This window comes from Tupaia chinensis, unplaced genomic scaffold (assembly GCF_000334495.1).
Source record: "Tupaia chinensis unplaced genomic scaffold, TupChi_1.0 Scaffold000197_1, whole genome shotgun sequence".
NCBI classification, from domain to species: Eukaryota; Metazoa; Chordata; class Mammalia; order Scandentia; family Tupaiidae; genus Tupaia; species Tupaia belangeri.
This window is the reverse complement of record NW_006159672.1, coordinates 8804830-8825123: the sequence shown is the minus strand read 5'-3', so window position 1 is coordinate 8825123 and position 20294 is coordinate 8804830. Positions and strand designations below refer to the sequence as shown.

The following is a 20294-nucleotide window of genomic DNA, read 5'->3' as shown; positions in this document are numbered from 1 at the left end:
CAAGCGCCCGCGCCCTACAGTGAAAATCGCTCCAAAAAAAAAAAAAAAAAGTATTAACAGCCCAGTGATAGGTTAACTTTAGAACAGGAATTGGTGTTGGGAAGATATAAGAATTTTTTTTTGAATGAGATGTTTATCTTTTATATTTTAAACATTCTTACTACTTTACTGAAAAGTCACAACAGATTTATGGTGCTGTTGAGGACTGAATTATTCTCTAAGTTGAGACATGCCTTTGGGTTAAATTAAAAGTTACCTGAAAAGGGGAGAGCCTTTGTTTCTACCAACCTCACCATCCCAGTCTCCCCTTTGCTTTTTGCTTCTTCTTCTTTTTTTCTTTCTTTCTTTTTTTTTTTTTTTAAATTTTTGCCAGTGGGTCCACGTACACATGAGAGAAAGAGAGCACACAAGTCAGAAAGTTAGAAATCATCCCCAAGGGGAATGATCATGCACAATTCCTTTTTCTCTACTTCTCCCTCCTTTGGGGATTTTGGATGAGCATGTACACATGCCCAGCATGATCTTCAAGTTGTCAGACTTGAGAGATGAACCACCAGGTCAGCTGTGTGGGATCCAGTTCCTTAACCACAAGGCCATGGCTGATTCCCTATGTTGGTTGTTTCTGCAAGTGCTGGGAAAATGCAAAGTGGGCCAAGCACTGTTAGGCTGGGTGGTCCTGAGAAAGGCAGTATTCAGACTGTGGCCCAAACTTTAGTTTACCTCTTGCTGTCCATTGCCAGATCTGATAGAAGGCAGCTAACATGAGCTTTGTAGTGTCCAGACCCCCACCACAGATGGAAGCACAGGGGAACTTACAGTAGTGCCCTGGGGCTGCCAAAACAAAGCAAAATCCACTTGAGAGGGCCGGCTCCAGGGTGGTTAAGGCAGTTGATTCCTGCATGGAACCACACAGTTCAAATCCTGAACCCAGCAACTTGACAAACACACTGGGCACATGCGAGTATATGCCCAAAATTTCAACAGAGTAGAGAAAGGATTGCAGCATGGCCATACCCTGCTGAGGAGTGCTCTCTCCCTCTCTCTCTTTCTGTCTATCTCTATGTCTTTGTCTCTCTCTCTCTCTCTGGTGAGAACACATAGGAGCTCCCTAACTTTTCTCTTAGAAGGACACACAGTTATTAGACTTCGGGCCCACCTTAATCCAATATGATTTCATCTGAGATGAATACATGTTTGTGAGTAGATTCACGTTTTCATTTATGTTGGGCGAATACCTAGGAGTGGTCATTTTATCCTCAACTTTATAAGAAACTATTACATAGTTTTTCCAAAGTTTCTGCACTGTTTTGCATTCCCACTTACAGATATGTTGTATACCTTAAAAATACAAATTATCTTTGACTATTGTACTCCAATAGAGCTGGGAAAAAATGAGAAAAGCTGGGAAAAAATATACTAAAAAGAGGGGAGAAAGAGTCCTTTTCTTTTTTCACTTTTTTTCTGTTACAACATCTACTTTTGGTGCCCTGCTTTGAAAATTGTCACTAGACCGAATGTTGAAAGATTTTCTCTTCTGTTTTCTTCTAAAAGTGAAATAATTTTTGTCTTGCATTTGTGACAGTAATTCATTGTGAGATTATTTCTGTGTATAGCATGAGGGGAAAGTTGAAGTTCATTTTGTAATACAGCTATCCAGTTCCTGCAGCCACCATTTGTTACAAAGAATGCCCTTTGTTTGTTGCATTAGCAGGTGGTTTTAATTAAACTTTTTTGATTCACTTGGAGTTGTAAGAAATAAGATGCTCTTTAACATTTGGCAGAACTACACTACAACATCGCAAGACTGACATTTCCACCATTACTCAAGAATCCCTTACACTGCCCTTTTATTTTTTTAAAAGACTTAAATTTTTTTAGAGCAATCTTAGGGTCACAGAAAAATTGAGAAGACACAGAGATTTCCCATATGCCCCTGTGCCCACACATGCATAGCCTTCCGTTATGAAAATCACTCACCTGAGCAGCACATTTATTAGAACTGATGAACCTACATTGACACGTCATAATCACCCAAACTCCACGGTTTACATTAGGGTTCGCACTTTTGAACAAATGTGTGGACAAATGTGTGACATGTATCTACTGCTATAGTATCATACAGAGTAGTTTCACTGTCCTAAAAATCCTCTGTGCTCCTTCCAGTCCCCCCTCCCTCCCCACTTATCCCTGGTAACCACTGACTTTTTTTTTTAGAGGTTTTTGCTTCTAAAGAAGGGCATATGTGCTCACCAGAAAGAGACAGACAGAGACAGTGAGAGGAAAAGTGAGAAATCACCCTCCTTGGGGAGATGGCCATGCCGCAGTCCCTTCTTCTCCACTCTCCTCCTGGGATCTTGAGCATGCTTACATGCACACACCCAGCATGAGTATCAAGCCACCGGGTCAGGGACTCAAAACATTGGCCTTGTAGGAGTCCAACGACATAACAGCTGTACCATCTGCTGGCTCCAACCACTGATTTTTTTATTGTCTCTTTTGTTTATCCTTTTCCAAAATGTCATATTGTAACCTTTTTATATTAGCTTTTTTTTATAGATAGTAGTATGCATTTGAATTTCCTCCATGCATGTAGTAGTATGCATTTAAATTTCATTTCATGATACCTGATTTTTTCCTTTTTTTTAATTGCCAGAGAGCATGCGCACTTACCAGTGAGAGAGGGGTAGAGGGAGAAAGTATCCCTAATGGGGCATAGTCATGCCACCATCCTGTTCCTCCATTTTCCATCCTGTAGGAATTGGAGCATACGCGTGCACATGAGCCAAGTGCGTTTTTCAAGCCACTGGGGCTAAGATTCAAACCATAATCAACCATATGGGACCCAGCTTTCTTAACCAGTATGCAATAGAGCCAGCCCAATAACTCATTTCTTTCTTTGAATTAATTAATTTCTTTTTTATTACTTTTTTATACATTGATCACCTTATTTAGCTTACAAAGTAAATATTTCAATATGTGAACATTTCTCCCTAGTCCTGTTTATTAGGCTATAAAATATCTGCACTAGATAATGCCACATTTCTTTGTCCCATTAATGCTTTGCCGCCGTATTTATCTTCTGCGTGTCCTTCCTCAGGCCCTATTTCTTTATAGCATTATTTAATATTCTATTGCATCACAGTTTATTTGTCCACTCACTTACTGAAGGACATCTTGGTTGCTTCCAAATTTTGGCAATTATAAATGAAGCTTCTATAGACATCCATGAGCATTCTTTGTGTGAACATAAGTTTTCAATTCATTTGGATAAAGCCAAAGAGTGTGGCTGCTGGAACATAAGGTAAGAGTATGTTTAGTTTTATAAGAAACTGCCAAACTCTATTCCAAAATGCCTGTTCCATTTTGCATTTCCACCAGAAATGAATGAGACTTCTCATCACTTGACATTTGGTATTACCATGGTTTGCGTTTTGGCCATTCTATTAGGGGTATAGTGATATCTCATGTTGTTTTAATTTGTATTTCCTGGGAGGTGATGTTTTAAACTTACAAATGAGACAGGTTTTATACTTTTTACTCCATGTCCCAAGTCTCCTCTGGCAGTCTTCTCACAAGGCCCCAGACCCACCATCCTGCCCCTCTGTTCCAAACCTGACTTTCTCCTTCCTACCCGAGGATATCTGCATGGCAAGGAAATTTCAATCCACTCGATTCTTCATGTGTCTCTTCAGGGAGCCCTTCCTGACCTCCAGGCCAGGGTAGATGCCGCTACACACCCTCATAGTGGGTCACTGTTCCTTTGTGCCAAGGAGTCATCCATGTGATTTACCTGTTGTACAAGTATTTAGTGACATGTGTATCCCCCACTATGTTATAAGCCTTGTGAGAGGGAACACTCACTATGATGAGGAGAAAGTTGTATTTGATGATTAAATCTAGACGTAAGTGAATGATGCTGCAGTTGTATGGGCTAACATTAGGCACAGTGGATGATAAAATGCATCCAGTGAATAATCTATTTATTTGATGATACTGTCTCATAGACTAGCACCCAGCATTATTCTTCACAGGCAAGTTTTTGAAGGAGGTAATGGTACTTGACTTTCTTGTTCTTGAGAGCAAAAGGTTGTCCACAGCTGAAAGGAACGTGGTGGCAATTGATAGGGAATGTGCGTCTGTAAAGAACACAGACGTTAATAGCTGTTCTAATCCCCAGAGCTGGTCTCCTGGCTGAACTTTAGAAACTTTTCAATTAAAAAAAAGATGTCCAACAAAAAAGAATTATCTTATTTTAAAATTAAAAACCAACATATTAATGTGAAGACACACTTATCTCTGCCATTTTCATTTCTTATTGTTCATAATCCATATCCAGGACACATTTTCTGGTTTTTCCAAATTTGGATATAAATTTTTAAGCAGAGAACCCACTGTAATACTCTTTTCTCCCAGAAAGGGCGCTAAATCCTAAAGGCGATGTTTGGCCACGAAATCTCGGCCCTTGTGTTGTGATTTTCAATTTGGCCCAATAGCTGCTTATAAAGCAAGGCGAGCGTGAGCGTTCCCCAGTCTTCCCATGCAGATTCTCACCTGTCTGTATCTAATCTCAGTCAGTGTTGATGGGTTGGGGGAGGTTGGTAATACCTGAACATTCTGCGTGAAGATGTTCTAGATATCACAGTGCAGCTTTATCAGCTCAGATCCCTCTGGGTTATCTCAAATAATGTGATCTAGGATGCAGAGGTCTCCACAGAGTGCCTGGTGTTGGACTACGCACTTGGCAGCCTTGAGTGCTCAGGTGCCCGGGCTCATGCTTTACAGGCCCAGCACTTCAAAGAGTGCCACAAAAAGCTCTTATTAGGGCCACTGCTGGTCACACTGCACCTGGAGAAACAGAGAACGCTCAATACCGCAGCCTCCTGACTACTTCCTCTGCGTGTAATGACAGAAGGATAGCGTTTGTTCTGAAGCGGGATGTTAGGCCTTTCCGGCACAGAGGGTTGTTTAAGTGGGATGGGTCAGCCTCAGTTCAGAACCCAAAATACTGTCATTTGAACTAGAATGAGTGTTTATTTTTGCTCCTTAACCTAAGCTGGGATTAAACTCTATGGTTCATCATCAAGGGACCAGTACCACCTACGGCCTATGCCCATCCTTGGTGAACTGCTAGCTTAAAAGGTCTATTTAGCTCTCCTGTCAATGCTGAGCATATTGGTCAAGCAGTTCTTAGACCAGCTAACCAATTTGGATACTTATGATACTAGAAAGTTGGTAGGGGGCTCATCCTGCAGAGCAGCAGTTATACCCTGTACAGATCCCTCCCAGTCCCACACCAGACCCAAGTGATTGAGTGCCCAAAATTCTGAGCATGGAAGAAAAAGGATGCTGCGAGACCATTTCCCATGGTGGGGGGGAGTTCTCTCTCTCTCTTTGTCTTTTATCTTGTGTGTGAGGCAGCATAGCATTTGGGGGAGGAGGGACAGGTAAGGGTGGTTGATAGAAATAGAGGGGGAACTTGCAGTACAAGTGAATTTACCATTTACCGGGGGGGAAGAACGGTCATTTAAATGTGTAGACACAATAAAGGAGGTCAGAGATGGGTACCTCTTAGATGAGACTGGCCTCAGTCACCTCAGGCCACCCACAAAAGCAAGGTGATTGTTGTCCAGGCTGTGTTACGACCCTAAAAACAGGAGTTGCTGCCATAGTCCAGGACAAGTGAAGCCCATGAAAAATAAAAATATGTCTGAGGGGCGAAAAGCAAAACCATTGTGGTCTTCAGCCTATGTCTTTTCTTTTCTGTCTGAAAGGGTGTCTGAAATGTCCCAGGGTTTTGTCCCTAGATAAACCCCAAGTTCAGGAGCTTGTCTTACATATCCATGAGCAAACTAGATTTTTCCTTAGAGGTATTTTTACTGGGCACCATTCTTAATGCTGATTCATGTGCTTTGAATCAGTTTGTACCTCAGAGTCTATGGAAGAGAGGTCACCATTTCATGAGGACTGGCTCTGTTCCCAGTGCTTTGCCTGTGAAGTTGTACACGCATTAATATTTTATCTTCATAGTTGCTTTCTAGAGCTTTATGAACATCAACTGAGAAATATGCACTACATATAAATATCTATAAAATATTAGGTATTTACAGATATAAATATCTAAAAATATCTATAAAAACTTTGAGCTAGAGTAGTTAAATCCTTAGAGACAGAAAGTAGAATGATGCATTGTCAAGGGCTAGGGTTGAAAGGCATGGAGAGTAGGTATTTACTGAACTGTATACCTAAAAATAGCAAATGTTATATATATTTCACCACAATAAAGTAGCACCATGTACTTTAAGCTCTATGCCAGAAGACTACAGCTTTTCAAACTTTTTCATATTGATTCATGTCTTTGGTTGGGCCCCTGGGAAGCTGCTATGGACTGAATATTTGTGTCTCCCTAAAACTTGTATGTCATACTCAACCCTAGAAGGACGATGTTAGGAGTTGGGAACCGTCAAAGGGGTGATTAAATCATCCAGGTGAAACCCTAGTGAATGGGATTAGAGGCCTTAAAAGGGACTCCAGAAAGTATCTTTGCCTCTCCCAGCAAGTGCACATAGGGAGAAGACACCATCCATGTACCATGAAACGGGCCTCACCTGGAACCCAATCTGCTGGTACCTTTATCCTGGACTGTCAATTAATGTTTATAAGGGACCAGCAGTTAGTGTAATGGCTATGTAGCTGGACTCCCATGTAGTCGACTGCAGTTCGCATCCCAGACCCAGTGGCTTAAAACTCACGTCGGGCACGTGTGTGTGCGTGCCCAAGATCCCGAGAGGAGAAGGGATTGGGGCGTGGCCGTCCCCCCTGGGTGTGGGAAGCTGAGCACCAGCCAGTCTGCGAGGTTCCTCAGAGAGCAAACAATTGCCATGATTGGTTACCTTCACAAAACCTGACCTTCAAAACCTTGCTCTGATTGGCCACTAGAATCCCTCAAATTTGCATATCTGGCACCTCATGATTGGTCCAAAAGCAACCAATCATAACCCACAGTTCACAACCAATCACGGCCCACCGTTTACAACCAATCAGGGCCCATCATTTACAATCCACCCGCTATAACCACAATGCCTGGCCCACAGTAGCCAGACGACACAGATGACCAGGAAGACCACAACAACCAGGAAGATGACAACTGAAGAGCCTGAAGAGCTGAAACACCGAGCAGTCTCCAGACGACCCTGAAGATCTTGAAGAGCTGACACTGCATCATCTCCAGACGACCTGGGAGACCCTGAAGAGTTGTAACACTACATCGTCTCCAGATGACCCTGAAGAGCTGTGACACCGTGTCATCTCCATGGTGCTCACAGTAGACGACGTGACCCTTAAGAGCTGTGACACTGCGTCATCTCTGCTGTACCGTGCTGCCCACAATAAACGGACGACACTGTCATCTCTGTGCTGTAACACTACGCCGCTTGTCCCGGCTCTCACTCTTTCACTCAGGAAACCCGTTTGGCTGTCCCCCCCGGGTCGGGACACCTGGGAGGTGATTTCTCGCTTTGTGTCTCTGTCTCTCTCTGTCTGGCGAGTGCACACGCCCTATACAAAAACTTCTCCAAAAAAAAAAAAAAAGAAAGTTTATAAGCCACCCAGTTAATAAAACAGTGACAAAAGCCAACTGTGGGGCTGAGAAGTGTATCCAGGTGGTTCTCAGCAAGGGGAACTGGTGGGGGGAGCCATTGAGCATAGGGAGGAGAGGAAAGGTGGTATAAGGCTAGAAGCCACACAACAGGAGTCTGAGCCTCAGCCCCAGAGCTCTGGGACTACAGTGGTCCTGCAGAGCTCTCACAAATTAAGGAAGTCATTTCAATCCAATATGTGCAAGAGAGTTCGTACAGCATCATTTTGTTTAGTATATTTTGTTTTCTGTTTAAAATAGTGGTCATGATCCACTACACACACACACACACACACACACACGTGCACACAATATATAATGTATAAATGTTCTATTTATATATTTAATTTTATATATTTATACTTTATATATTTCACAATTTATATGTGTACACATATTATGTATATCAAAATTTTTAATCGCTATGTCTCTCAAGTAGATTTGAGATACCAGTTTTGTCAGTGGTTAAGCTGAATGAGAATGTGTGACTTGCCTCCAAATACAAAATAGGCTTCCTATGCCAGCCCTAAACTACACCCGCCCTCTCTATTACAGGCCGACCTGCAACCAGATGAAGGACCAGCGATAGCGGGTACCTTAAGAGCTTCACCGGGCGAAGGCCTTGAGTGGCTCTGAAAAGAGCCTTTAGGGGGCACCAAAGGTCCCCTGGACGTCAGAGACTCACTAGCTCTGGGCCTTGTGGTTGTTCTGTCTTGGGAAGTAGTACAACCTGGATTGGAAATTGGGAAGGAATTGCCCGGCTCGGCCATTTCTTGAGTTCTTCGTAGTTGCGGATGGCCAGCAGCAGGTGGCGCTTGTCCTTGTTGCGCGCCGTGCTGCTCGCCAATTCCAGAAACAGCGATCAGTAACTTGAACCTCGCCGCTAGGCAGACGGGTGCGCTGGCGCCCAAACGCTACGAGTAGTTGTCATTTCTGAACAGCCACTGTAACCCGGTCACGGGCAACTGCAGTCGTGGGCGCCACCACTGCCTAGAGAGCAACTACGCCTTATCCTTGGCGCGCCCCTGGCCGCCATGACTGTCAGGGAAGGACAGGGAGAAGACAGGGATCTGGAGACTGCGGCAGCTGGGAGCCGCAGTTTCTATACAGTGGGAATGAGCGCCGCCGGAGCTATTGCCCAGGATGCTACGAACACCAATGAGCTAAGGGTGATTTGCAGCCTGGAAGTCCCATTGGCTATGCTAGGGAGCAATTTGTCCAATCAAACGAGACCTAGAAAGTCACTTCGTTTGCATACGGTCCAACAATCTGAGCATAGAACTGTCGTCCTCCGTTTGCTTGGTTCTCCCGCCTTTGCTTACTGATGATGGCCTCCGATCACCCCTCGGACCAATAGCTTCCCCAGGTGCCCGAAAATTGTCCTGTCGTCCCTGCTTGTTGGAAAGCAGAGGAATGGGCCTTTCAGCTCAGCTTTTTAGGGGACGGGCTTTTTTCTCTGTACCCTCTGAGACTGGGTGACTGGGTGACTGGGTCAATGAAGTAAATTAACAGGCAGATTGACAAGAAAAAAGGGGGTCTTTGGGGGAAAAGTGAATATCCCCTCCCCAAAAGGGGGTAGTTAAAGATCTTATATGCCATCTTCAGAGAGAGGAGGAGGGAGGTGGGCAATACAGGGGAGAGGAAAGGATGTTTAGGAAAGCTAAAGAGGCCCTTAGGAGAATAGATGGGTGATAGTTTGTGACAACATTTGGGTTCAACATTGACTTCTAGTCTCTTCTCCTGTGATAAGCTGACAAAACTCTCTCTGGTTGACAAATTTCCCTGGGAGGGGACTGATGACAATTTAGTCCATTTTGAAACAAGTGCCTTTAGGCAGAGAAGTTCACAGAAAAGTCCCCCTGCATTTACTGTTTTCCAGGTGCCCTCAGCTGAAAGTAAGCAATATATATACCCAGTGGCATATTTGGGGTTTAGGTTCATGCTTTAGACTTTATCAAGCCTTCGTTTCCTGCAAGAGTGGTGGCCCTGAGTAACGATGGACGTAAAGCCATGTGGTGTTGCCTTGGGCCCGGGCCAGACGGCCTTAGTAGGTTTGAGGATAGGTGTTGGGCTCAGCCCACCTTGCCCCTATAAAAACCTGGAGCCCAAGACAAGTTGGCCTTTCTCAGAAGATCCTAATTTGCCGGGAACCAGCAGTTAGCATAATGGCTATGTCGCTGGACTCCCCCGTAGTCGACCGCGGTTCGCATCCCAGACCCGGTGGCTTAAAACTCACGCTGGGCGCGTGTGTGTGCGTGCCCAAGATCCCGAGAGGAGACTGGAGGAGAAGGGATTGTGGCGTGACCATCCCCCCTGGGGGTGATTTCTCGCTTTATGTCTCTATGTTTCTCTCTGTCTGTCTGGCGAGCGCACGTGCCCTATAATGAAAATCTCTCCAAAAAAAAAAAAAGAAGATCCTAATTTGCCGGGAACCAGCAGTTAGCATAATGGCTATGTCGCTGGACTCCCCCGTAGTCGACCGCGGTTCGCATCCCAGACCCGGTGGCTTAAAACTCACGCTGGGCGCGTGTGTGTGCGTGCCCAAGATCCCGAGAGGAGACTGGAGGAGAAGGGATTGTGGCGTGACCATCCCCCCTGGGGGTGATTTCTCGCTTTATGTCTCTATGTTTCTCTCTGTCTGTCTGGCGAGCGCACGTGCCCTATAATGAAAATCTCTCCAAAAAAAAAAAAAGAAGATCCTAATTTGCCGGGAACCAGCAGTTAGCATAATGGCTATGTCGCTGGACTCCCCCGTAGTCGACCGCGGTTCGCATCCCAGACCCGGTGGCTTAAAACTCACGCTGGGCGCGTGTGTGTGCGTGCCCAAGATCCCGAGAGGAGACTGGAGGAGAAGGGATTGTGGCGTGACCATCCCCCCTGGGGGTGATTTCTCGCTTTATGTCTCTATGTTTCTCTCTGTCTGTCTGGCGAGCGCACGTGCCCTATAATGAAAATCTCTCCAAAAAAAAAAAAAAAGAAGATCCTAATTTGCCCAAGAGAAACCATCACCATTCCTATTCCTCTTGACCTGGGAGATGGCTAGGCACATAGGTCACCAGGCATCCATGAACCCAGGGTGGGCACTGAGCTCTAGAACTCTCTTGCCCCAGCATTTGGCTGGCCCAAGAGACAAGGTAACCTAGTAAGGAGAAGGTCACCTCCAGCAAATGATGGAGAACATGCCTTAGACCTGCTCAGTTTGAGGAGGTCAAAGACTGGCATTCCAAAGTCTAACTATGAGAATGTCAATCTTTACAGTTAAAAAAAAAAAAAGGAATTTTGCAGAGGTAACCAAGAGAATTTGCCTGTGCAAAGAAAGAAACCATTCTTAGGGGACCAGCAGTTGGCGTAATGGCTATCTCACTGGATTGCCCAATAGCTGACCACGGTTTGAGTCCTGGACCCAGTGGCTTAAACTCATGCTGGGTGCGTGTGCATGTGTGCCCAAGATCCTGAGAGGAGACTGGAGGAGAAGGGATTGTGGCACGGCCATCCCCCGGGGGGGTGATTTCTGGTTTTCTGTCTTTCTGTCTCTCTCTGTCTTTTGGGCAAGTGCACGCACCCTATAGAAAAAAAAAAAACACTGCAAAAAAAAAAAGAAAAAAGAAAAAATCATTCTTAGTCACAGTATGCATTCAGAAGCTGATCTAAGGTGTGGAACTGAAAACAAGAGGATAGGCTTGATATGTCAAACAGAAAACATGAAAAATCCATATAGCTATTGCCAACCTGTTTGGCTAGGTTTTTTTTTTTGTTTTAAAATCTGTCATTTCTTATTTGTACAAAAGTGTTGTTCTACTGTTCTGTTGTTAATAATAGAAACTACCTGAGTCTGGGTAGTTTATAAAAATAGAGGTTTACTGGGGCGTGGTGGTGCCCGCCCTATGGCAAAAACCTATGGAGGCTGGAGGATTGCGGCATCGAGTCCATCTCACTCTCTCTCTCTTCTGTCTCTCTCGACGAGCACACGATTAAAAAAAAGAAAGAAAAAATAGAAGTTTACTTACAGTTTGGAAGTCAAAGGGTCAGGGACCACATTTGGTGAAGGATTTCTCCCTGCATTACATTGTGGTAGAGGGCAGGAGCAAGTGCACCTATGCCTGTGTTTTCTCTCCTTAAAAATCCACCAGGATTTTCTATAAACACTTCAGGATTCTCTCCTTATAAACAACCCTAATGACTTTGATTCTCATCTCCTTACATAAATTTGGGGGGGACATTCAAACCATAGCAAATGTTTTGTATAAAAACTTTTTAATTAAAAAAAAAAAGAAAAGGCTTTAGCGATTATTAGACTTGTGAGAATGTAGTCCCAACTGGTGGACTTTAGCCTGTACTGTATCGATGACAGTGTTTTACATGACATTTTTCATTTCTCAGTGGTTTTCCACGTAGATGATGTATTTGTCAAATCAAAGTGACTCGCTCACACATCCCTCTCCAGAATGGAGATTTAATAAAAACTCCGAGTCCAGGAAAATGTAAGTCTTTGTTTCATTTAAATTCTCTCTCCAAATTGGTAAGATTCCTGTTATGAAATAAAGTACTTCATTTATGTATCTGTTGGGACTCAGACCATAATACACCAAAATATGGTGCTTTGGTGTTCTGAGTGCTTTTAATTAAAGGAGAATCGAGGTCTCTCACCCATCTTTCTCCCCTAAAGCATAGGAAGGGGCTGAAGTTCCTTTACCTGACTAAACATAGATTTGACAAAAAGGAACACAACTGTCATGTATCCCCTTCCAGGGAGTCTTATCAGCCAGAGATTAATTTGTATGACAAGGAAGGAAACAGGGTTAGGGTTAGAATTTGTCAGAGACTACCACATATTCTGATGACTGTTCCAAATTATTTCCTAAGAGATTTTATCTACATTACAAGACCACCTTTGTCATCCCTTCCCTTCCACCCGCCCCATGTATTTCTTCCCCTTACCCTCCATAACTTGTGTCAACACTGCCCTCTAGGCGAGTCTCTGATGAAACAATGAGCCATGACAAGGACCTTATGAAGAATCATCGTATACTTGTGGGAGAAGATCCCCCCAGTGATTATCATCAATGAAATGTTTATAGCCACAAACGATTTGACTCAAGGAAAAGTGAAAACAAGCACTTTGTTGAAACATGTTACTATCTGGAACAACCAAAGGTGACATAGCTACTCTGTAATGCTTCCCGTCACCCAGTATCTTCGCCACTTTTCCCACAGAGCTGAGGCTTCTTCCTCGGGTGCAGTGTGTGTTGGGAGTGCTGCTGCCGAAGGGGGACCTTCTGCTTTGAACTCCAGGGAGGCTGTACATTGAGCCAGTGCCATCACTGCATGGGAAAGAGAGAGAAAGAGAGACAGAGCCAAAGAGAGAGAGACAAGAGAAGCAGAGTGAAAGAGACACAGACAGGCAAATAGACAGGGATAGAGACAGAGGTAGAAATACAGAAAGATAATCACAAAGACACATACGAGCAGAGACAGAGACATGAAAAGAGGAAAATGAAAAAGTGAAAAGTGAGGGAATAGAGAGAGACTCATCAACTGTTCTGGGCACAACAAACCTGGAACCCAGGTGATCTGATGACCCCATCTATACCAAGCCCCAGACCTGTCTCCCCAAGGCCAAAACTTTGTTGCCCATAGTTGCCGCAAACAACTGAACTGCTCAGGCTGACCAATGAGTGCTGCTAGAGCTAAAGAACACCTCTTAGACCAGGAGCTGCTGGTTCCAGCATTAGAGATGGCACAAAAAGCCCAGAGTAGGTCAATGCAGAGCTTTAGGTTTAGGGTACGCCTCTGAGCAAAGGATGAGAGGGAAATACTGAGAATAAGAGTCAGATACCGAGGGGTGTCCTGGTCACTCATGCCCTCAAAACCTGAGTGGGGTGGGGACCCTTAGTGCTCTGGCATTCAGGGTGCAAACTCCCTTATGTGAAGGCCAGGAACGCTCATACCCTGCTCAGCTTAAAATTCCTTCATACCGTCTTCCTTGATCACCCATCAATTCCTGAAATTCAGCCTCAGAAAGCCATGGAAACAGAAGTCAGCTGTGACTTTAAGCCTCTCTTTTGATGAATTACCCCTCCAATGGGCTCCCTGCTGTTTCTGGCATCTATACTCTGATCTGGCAACAGAGAAATGCCAGCAAGTAAACAAGCCTCTCATTCCTCCCCATCCTCCCCATCACCCCCCCCCATCCCATAGGGCACATGTTGGAGCCCCATGGGCAAGAAACTGGGCCCTGTACCTGTAGCAGCATGCTGAGGCCTAGGTCGCAGTGCTTCTTCTCCAGCTCTGACACTGCCTGCAGCAGGGAATGGAACTGCTTGACTCTCAGCTTCCTCTAGGAAATACTCCTCTTCAGTGAAGAAGGCTTGCATCTTCTTGTAGTCAGTCAGGGCTTTCTTTCTGTGTCCATCACATGTCCCTAGAAGGGGGGCAGGCAACAGAAAGAACATGTGTCCACGGGCCCACAATGCGCACCTCGGCCCAATCTCCCCAGGAGTGCTGCACCATCCCTGGGAGAAGAGAAACCTGTTTACTCTTGAGAAGTTACAAATATGCCATCCTGAAATATACTGCTTTAGCACAATGACAATTTTGAATGAGTGGCAATTAAAAAAACAGCAGGTGCAAAAAGATCACCTTGACTTTTTCACTCTGTTTCTTAAAAGTAAATGAAATTCTCAGGGGCCGGCAAGTGACGTGGTGGTTAAAGGCGCTGGACTCCCACATGGCCGACCACGGTTCAAGTCTCGGACCTGGTGGCTTGTTTTCTCACTTCCTCTCTCTCTCTCTCTGTCTCTCTCTGATAAAACTGGAAAATAATAATGATAATAATAAAGTTAAATAATTCTTTAAAAAAAAAAAAGTAAATGAAATTCTCATGTGAAAGATGCCCTCCCTGTACCAAAAAGAATGATGTTCTTATCATCAAGGACAGGAAGTCAAGGCCAAGAGAATCCGTCCAGACCTTGTTAAAATAACTGATTTTTTTTTTTTTTGAGAGAGGTTTTTTTGCTATAGGGCGCGTGCACTCGCCAGCCAGACAGAGACAGAGAGACAGAAAGCGAGAAATCACCCCCCAGGGGGGATGGTCACGCTGCAATCCCTTCTCCTCCATTCTCCTCTCGGGATCTTGGGCACATAGGCACACGCGCCCGGCGTGAGTTTTAAGCCACCAGGTCTGGGACGCGAACCTCGGTCGACTACATGGGAGTCCAGCAACATAGCAATTACACTAACTGCTGGTTCCCAAAATAACTGATTTTTTAAGCCTGCCTATGGAGTTGTTTTGTCACTACTTACTGTTCTTTTTCCAATTCAGTACATAAGTGATTTGATTCTGCTACTTAGGGTCTTCATTTCCTTATGAAGACTCTCAGGTCAAATTTTAACTACTTTACTACCATGTGTAAAATTTGTATTAAATAAATCTGTATGCTTTTTCCTGTTAATCTATCTTATGTCAATTTTATTTTCAGGCCCAGCTTGGGACCATAAAAGGGCAGAGACAGTTTTGTCTCTCCTACACTAAAGTGCTCAGCTGCATGGAGCTGTATCAAAATGTACAATCTCTTCTGAACGTGGACAGTAAAGCTGCACCTTTAGAATTCTGATACTTCAATACTGTCATATCAAGTTTTCAGTACTAATTTGGCCCATTACAGTTCAGTAACAATTAAAGTTCTTCCTTTATCCAATCATTATTGTTAAAAATACCTTTTTTAAAATTGCCAGAGAACATGAGTAAGACAGAAAAAAAGATGAAGAGGGAGAAAGACACCCTCCCTACCTCTCGAACAAGGTATGGTCAGGCCGGAATCCCTTCTACTCCATTGGGATTTCAGACAGGCAAGCATACATGTGCCTGGTATGTGGTATATTTTTCAAGTCACGAGGGTTGGGATTCCAACTGTGTGGTCAGATTTAACACTCTTAACCACACGAAGCCATGGGCTAGCCCTCCAAACAATATTAACTGAGGAAAGCAAACTGGATATTAAAACTAAAACAAGCACTTAGTACCTTCTCTAGGCACATGGAAGATTCTGCTGGTAAATAACTGGCTCCCAGCCGGCAGGTGGCATAGAAGGTAAGGCAACTGGATTCCACATGGCTGACTGAGAGGTTTGAGTCCTGGACCTGGGAGCTTGAAAAACATGCTAGGCACATGTGTGTGCATGCCCAAAATCCTGAGAGGAGAATGGAAGAGAGAAGATTGCAGAGTGGCCATCACCCTTGAGGTAATTTCTCACTTTCCCTCTCTATCTCTTTACCACCTCTCTGCTTCTCTCCAGTGAGCACATGTACCCTATAGTAAACTTAAAAAAAAAAAAAAAAAATTGGCTGCTTTCAGGCCAGTCCATGGTGTGGTGGTTAAGGTGGCAAGAACTCACACAGCTGACATTGCAGCTTTATTCCTGGGCTCTTGCATCTTGAGAAAAATCAGGTGTATTCCCAGACCCGGTGGCTTAAACTCATGCTGGGCATGTGTACGTGCGTGCCCAAGATCCTGAGAGGAGAATGGAGGAGAAGGAATTACGGCATGGCCATCCCCCCTGGGGGGTGATTTCTCACTTTCTGTCTCTCTGTCTCTCTCTGTCTTTCTGGCGAGCACACGCGCCCTATAGCAAAAACCTCTCAAAAAAAAAAAAAAAAAAAAAAAACACAGGTGTGTGTGCCTGTATGCTGAAAATCCCAAAAGGAGGGAGAAATGAAGGAAGGGAATGTGGTATGACCAGTCCCAGAGGGGGTCCTTTCTCACTTTCCCTCTCTCTTTCTGTCTCTTTTCAGGAAATACATGTACCCTCTAGTGAAGTTTTTAAAAATAATAGTAATTGGCTGCTCTCAGATAAGAAACAAGTTAGATGCTTCAAATCACCTATAAGTAAAAAAGGGGAGAAAAAGGATTCCCATTTGTTTTGGTTAGAGTCTATTCAGGACATACACACTAACACATCCTAGCCAAATGCCCTGGAGTTCTTTACAATTCCTCAAAGGCCCTCCTCTGGGCAACCAAGCTGAACAAGTTAAGCTGGCCCACTCCCTTAGTCTAGAACCCTGTGTCCCCACATACCCCCAGGCTGCCAGAACTGCTACTTGCCTTCCACACAGCAGCTGCAGACTCTGCCTGGCCATGTAGGTCCTGAGCATCATTCAAGTCCTTTCTCATTATTTCCACCGACCCCTTGTTCTCCTGGAAAGAGAGCTTGGTTATTAGGACATACACTAAAGGCCAAGGTCCACCAGCTCAGCCTAGTCTTTCTTAGTCTGACTGTTCCAGAAGTATCACCCAAGTGTTTGATTTTTGCCTGCCAGACACTATGAAAAAAAAAGAGGGGGTTAGCTACATGGTCCCCATTAAAAGGTTTCTCTGTGCTTCACACCTTTTCAGAAGGAATTGAGTACTGGAGCCAAAGCAGCGGTCTAGGCCAGTTTGGGAATTTCATGCCTATAAGAGGGGCCCTTTTAATGCGGTTTCAGTCTGTACCAAGGACCTGCACTGCCTTCTCTGTGCCCTGCCCTGCCTGACCTGGCAAGAGAGGAGTCTCAACCACAGGAAGACAGCCCAGTGGCACACTAGACAAACCTGCTCCAGGAGCAAGTTGGATCACAACCACTGTGGCCCTAACCTTCTTGGTGTTGGGGGCACCCATGTGCAATCTCAGAATGTGCAAGTAATTGCACTGACACAAAGTGTGCACATAAACGTGCCAGTCTTAAGTCTTTTTTACAGCAAGTGGGGGCCAAGATGGGACCTGGCTGCCCTTTCATCTGGTGAGCAAGGGCCATAGGTCTTTGTCCTGATACTCCAGGACCCAGCTGTCTACTCTCTCAAAAATAGTGGAGTCCCCTTCCTGTGAGTGTAGCTATGGCCAGACACTGGAGGTAGGTTTCTGCCACATGGCAGATGCCACGTGCAGTAACCCAAAGCACAGCAGAAAAGGATCTACAATGGGGTGGATGTAGGACCCTAGAGAGGAGTCAAGCAAGGGCAAGGTGGCCCAAAGAGCTGACAAGAAGGCAGGCCAGAGAACATGCACTGGGAGCCAAGGGGCTTAAGAACTCATTCCCAAGACAAGGTCTTTGCCTCAGAACAGAACCCCAAGTCTTAACAGCCTGAGGTTTTAGGAGGCAGGTCTGCTGCAGCGACGGTTTACCAGAGGAGGTTTACCAGGGGACGACGGGGACCTATGGGGACGAGGCTCAGTTGGGGGTGGGGACCACGACTGTGAAGAGGACACAAAGCCAGGTCTGGAGGCGAGGACTCCGAGATAGGGCGAACACCGGGCACCTCGGGGGACCCAAAATGAGAGGATACAAAGCACCGCAAACACCCCGGGATGAGCGAGACAAGGACCTCCTCGCTGGCCCAGCACACCTTGCCACACAGCGCTTTTCTCCAGCGCGGCTCGCATTCAGGCGGCTCAGGGCCTGCAGCCTTGGGGCAAGCGGCACAGAGCGGGCCGCCATCTGCGCGGCAAAGGAGCAGCAGCCGGCCTCACTGGCCTGGCCGTTGCGCGCGGACGCTGCGGCAGCCTTCTCGAGCGCCAGCAGGCGGCGGCTGAACGGCGGACGGCGGGGTTCCACCACGCGCTGCCGACAGTCGTCCGCGCACTCAGGGCACGGAAAGCACCGGTCCTTCTCCGCCTAGAATCGCACCACGCACGCCCGACAGAAGCGTTGGCTGCAGTCGGCCGGCACCGGCCCCTGGGGCCCGCGCTGGCACAGGGCACAAGTGGCCTAGGCAGGGACGGCGGGGAGCGTCAGGGCCACAGGCTGCAGAACCGACGAGGGAGCGGGAGGCGGGAGTAGGGCCGGAGAGAACGCACAGTCGGCCGGCGACGGAAACCATGACAACAGCGACGGCGCCAGCGCCAGGGACGCGCGCGCGGGGTGGGTCCTGGCAGCTGTGAGCTCCACTGACAGGGGTCCTGGCAGCAGTGAGCTATTCCGCCCGAGTCCTGGCAGCAGTGACTTCAAAGGCTGCCCACGGGCGGACCTAGATTTTTGTATCCTAAAATATTAATGAAACTATTACTTTCCAAATAAGTGAATAATATGCTAGTGGGAAACAAAATTTTGGTATTAGAGATTCCATTAAAAAAAAGATTATGTAAGCTGCTAGGACCTCAGCTGCCAGTAAACTTGCCACGCCCACGTAGCATGGAGGCGGAGGGGCGGGGGGGAAGCCTACGTAGACACTTCCCGCATGCAAGCTTCTATCCTGAGTGAATCCGACTTGTGTGCACTCTCCCATGAGGACGTTCCCCGTTTTCTTCTCCTTGCATAGACATCCTTGCGTGCACTCGCCTCGCGTGGGCTCTCCTCGCGCGCATATGCCTTGCCCCGAACAAGTTCTGTAGGCAGTGAGGGCTTCTCTTGCACCCACCCTGTATGGACATTCTCTAGGTTGCACTTCCTGTGTGGACACGGTTTGCAAACACCTACCCTGCCTGGGACTTTACTGCGTAGATCCCGTGTGTCCTCCCCAGCAGCTTCCCTTCTGGGGAGCTGGACTTGTCAACTGCCTGCTGGCGTTATAATCTGGCGGAGAACTCTGGAAGCAAGGAAGGTCTCATAGATTTAGTGGGGAAGGTTGAAGCTAGCTTTTAAAAACAAACCAATAAAACAATAAAAACAAAACAAAAAAGATGTAAGTTAGCACTACCTGATTTTTTTATTTTAGAAAGTGAATTTGTTATTCTGTGCACAAATGCAAGGCATTGCGAGGCACTACCTTTTGTTTTTGTGTTTTTTTTTTAAATAAATAATTCTTTGAAAGAAGAAATCTTTTTTTTAATAATTATTTATTTAACTTTCTGTATTCATTCATTTATTTTAATTTGACCAGAGAGAGATACACAGAGAGAGCGAGAGAGGGAAAGTGAGAAAGCAAGCCACCAGGTCCCATACCTGAGCCAAGGTCGGCCATGTGGGAGTGTTCAGCATCTTAACCACCACGCCACCTGCTGGTCCCATGTTTTTGTGGGTCTTTTTAAAAACTAGTATAGACCAGCATTTGGTGTGGTGGTTAAGGTGCTGGACACTCCCACATGACTGACCATGGTTCAAGTCTCAGACCTGGCAGCTTGCTTTCTCACTTTCCCTCTTTCTTTCTCTGTGTCTCTCTGGTCAAACTAAAAATAAATGAATGAATAAATAAAATAAATGATTTTTTAAAAATTAGTATAGACTAAATTAGTATTGACTAAAATATTGCTGCTTTTCTTCTAAGCTTTGTTGTCCGGTTTTAAGGATTTTTGTCCTGTCTTGAGCTGTCAATAGGTTCATGTACCTACTATTTGAACAGAATACTAACATGTTTCTAAGCTTTCAGTTTCAAGAAAATATCAAAACTGCTTTTCTTGAAATTACCAGATGAACTTGCTATTGAAAGTAGTTAGATTACCTACGATATTGTGTGATCAACAAAATGTTGGGGGAAAAGGAATTGAAGACAACTGTAAACAGCAGAGATAGTGTAATAAGAGGGTGGGAAAGGGCAGAGGGTCAGACATGGGGTAAAAAAAAAAAAAATATATATATATATATGAAACTAGAAATGGAATATTATTGATGATCACATGCATGATTAAGCCACTATGCAGTTTATTCTAGATGGGAAACCACATTTAGTATGTTGTGATGATGCTCAGGGAAT

General features: G+C 45.3%; 1 protein-coding gene across 1 annotated transcript; it reads right to left on the bottom strand.

The window, feature by feature from the left end:
• Window positions 1-12598: 12598 nt before the first annotated feature.
• RNF187 (ring finger protein 187) lies at window positions 12599-19565 on the bottom strand. The gene is given in 8 exon segments (XM_027771213.1): window positions 12599-12954; window positions 13609-13751; window positions 13875-13953; window positions 13955-14054; window positions 16730-16826; window positions 18012-18127; window positions 18130-18552; window positions 19547-19565. Coding segments are annotated over 7 exon segments (846 nt in total). The 3' UTR covers window positions 12599-12954; window positions 13609-13739.
• Window positions 19566-20294: the final 729 nt, after the last annotated feature.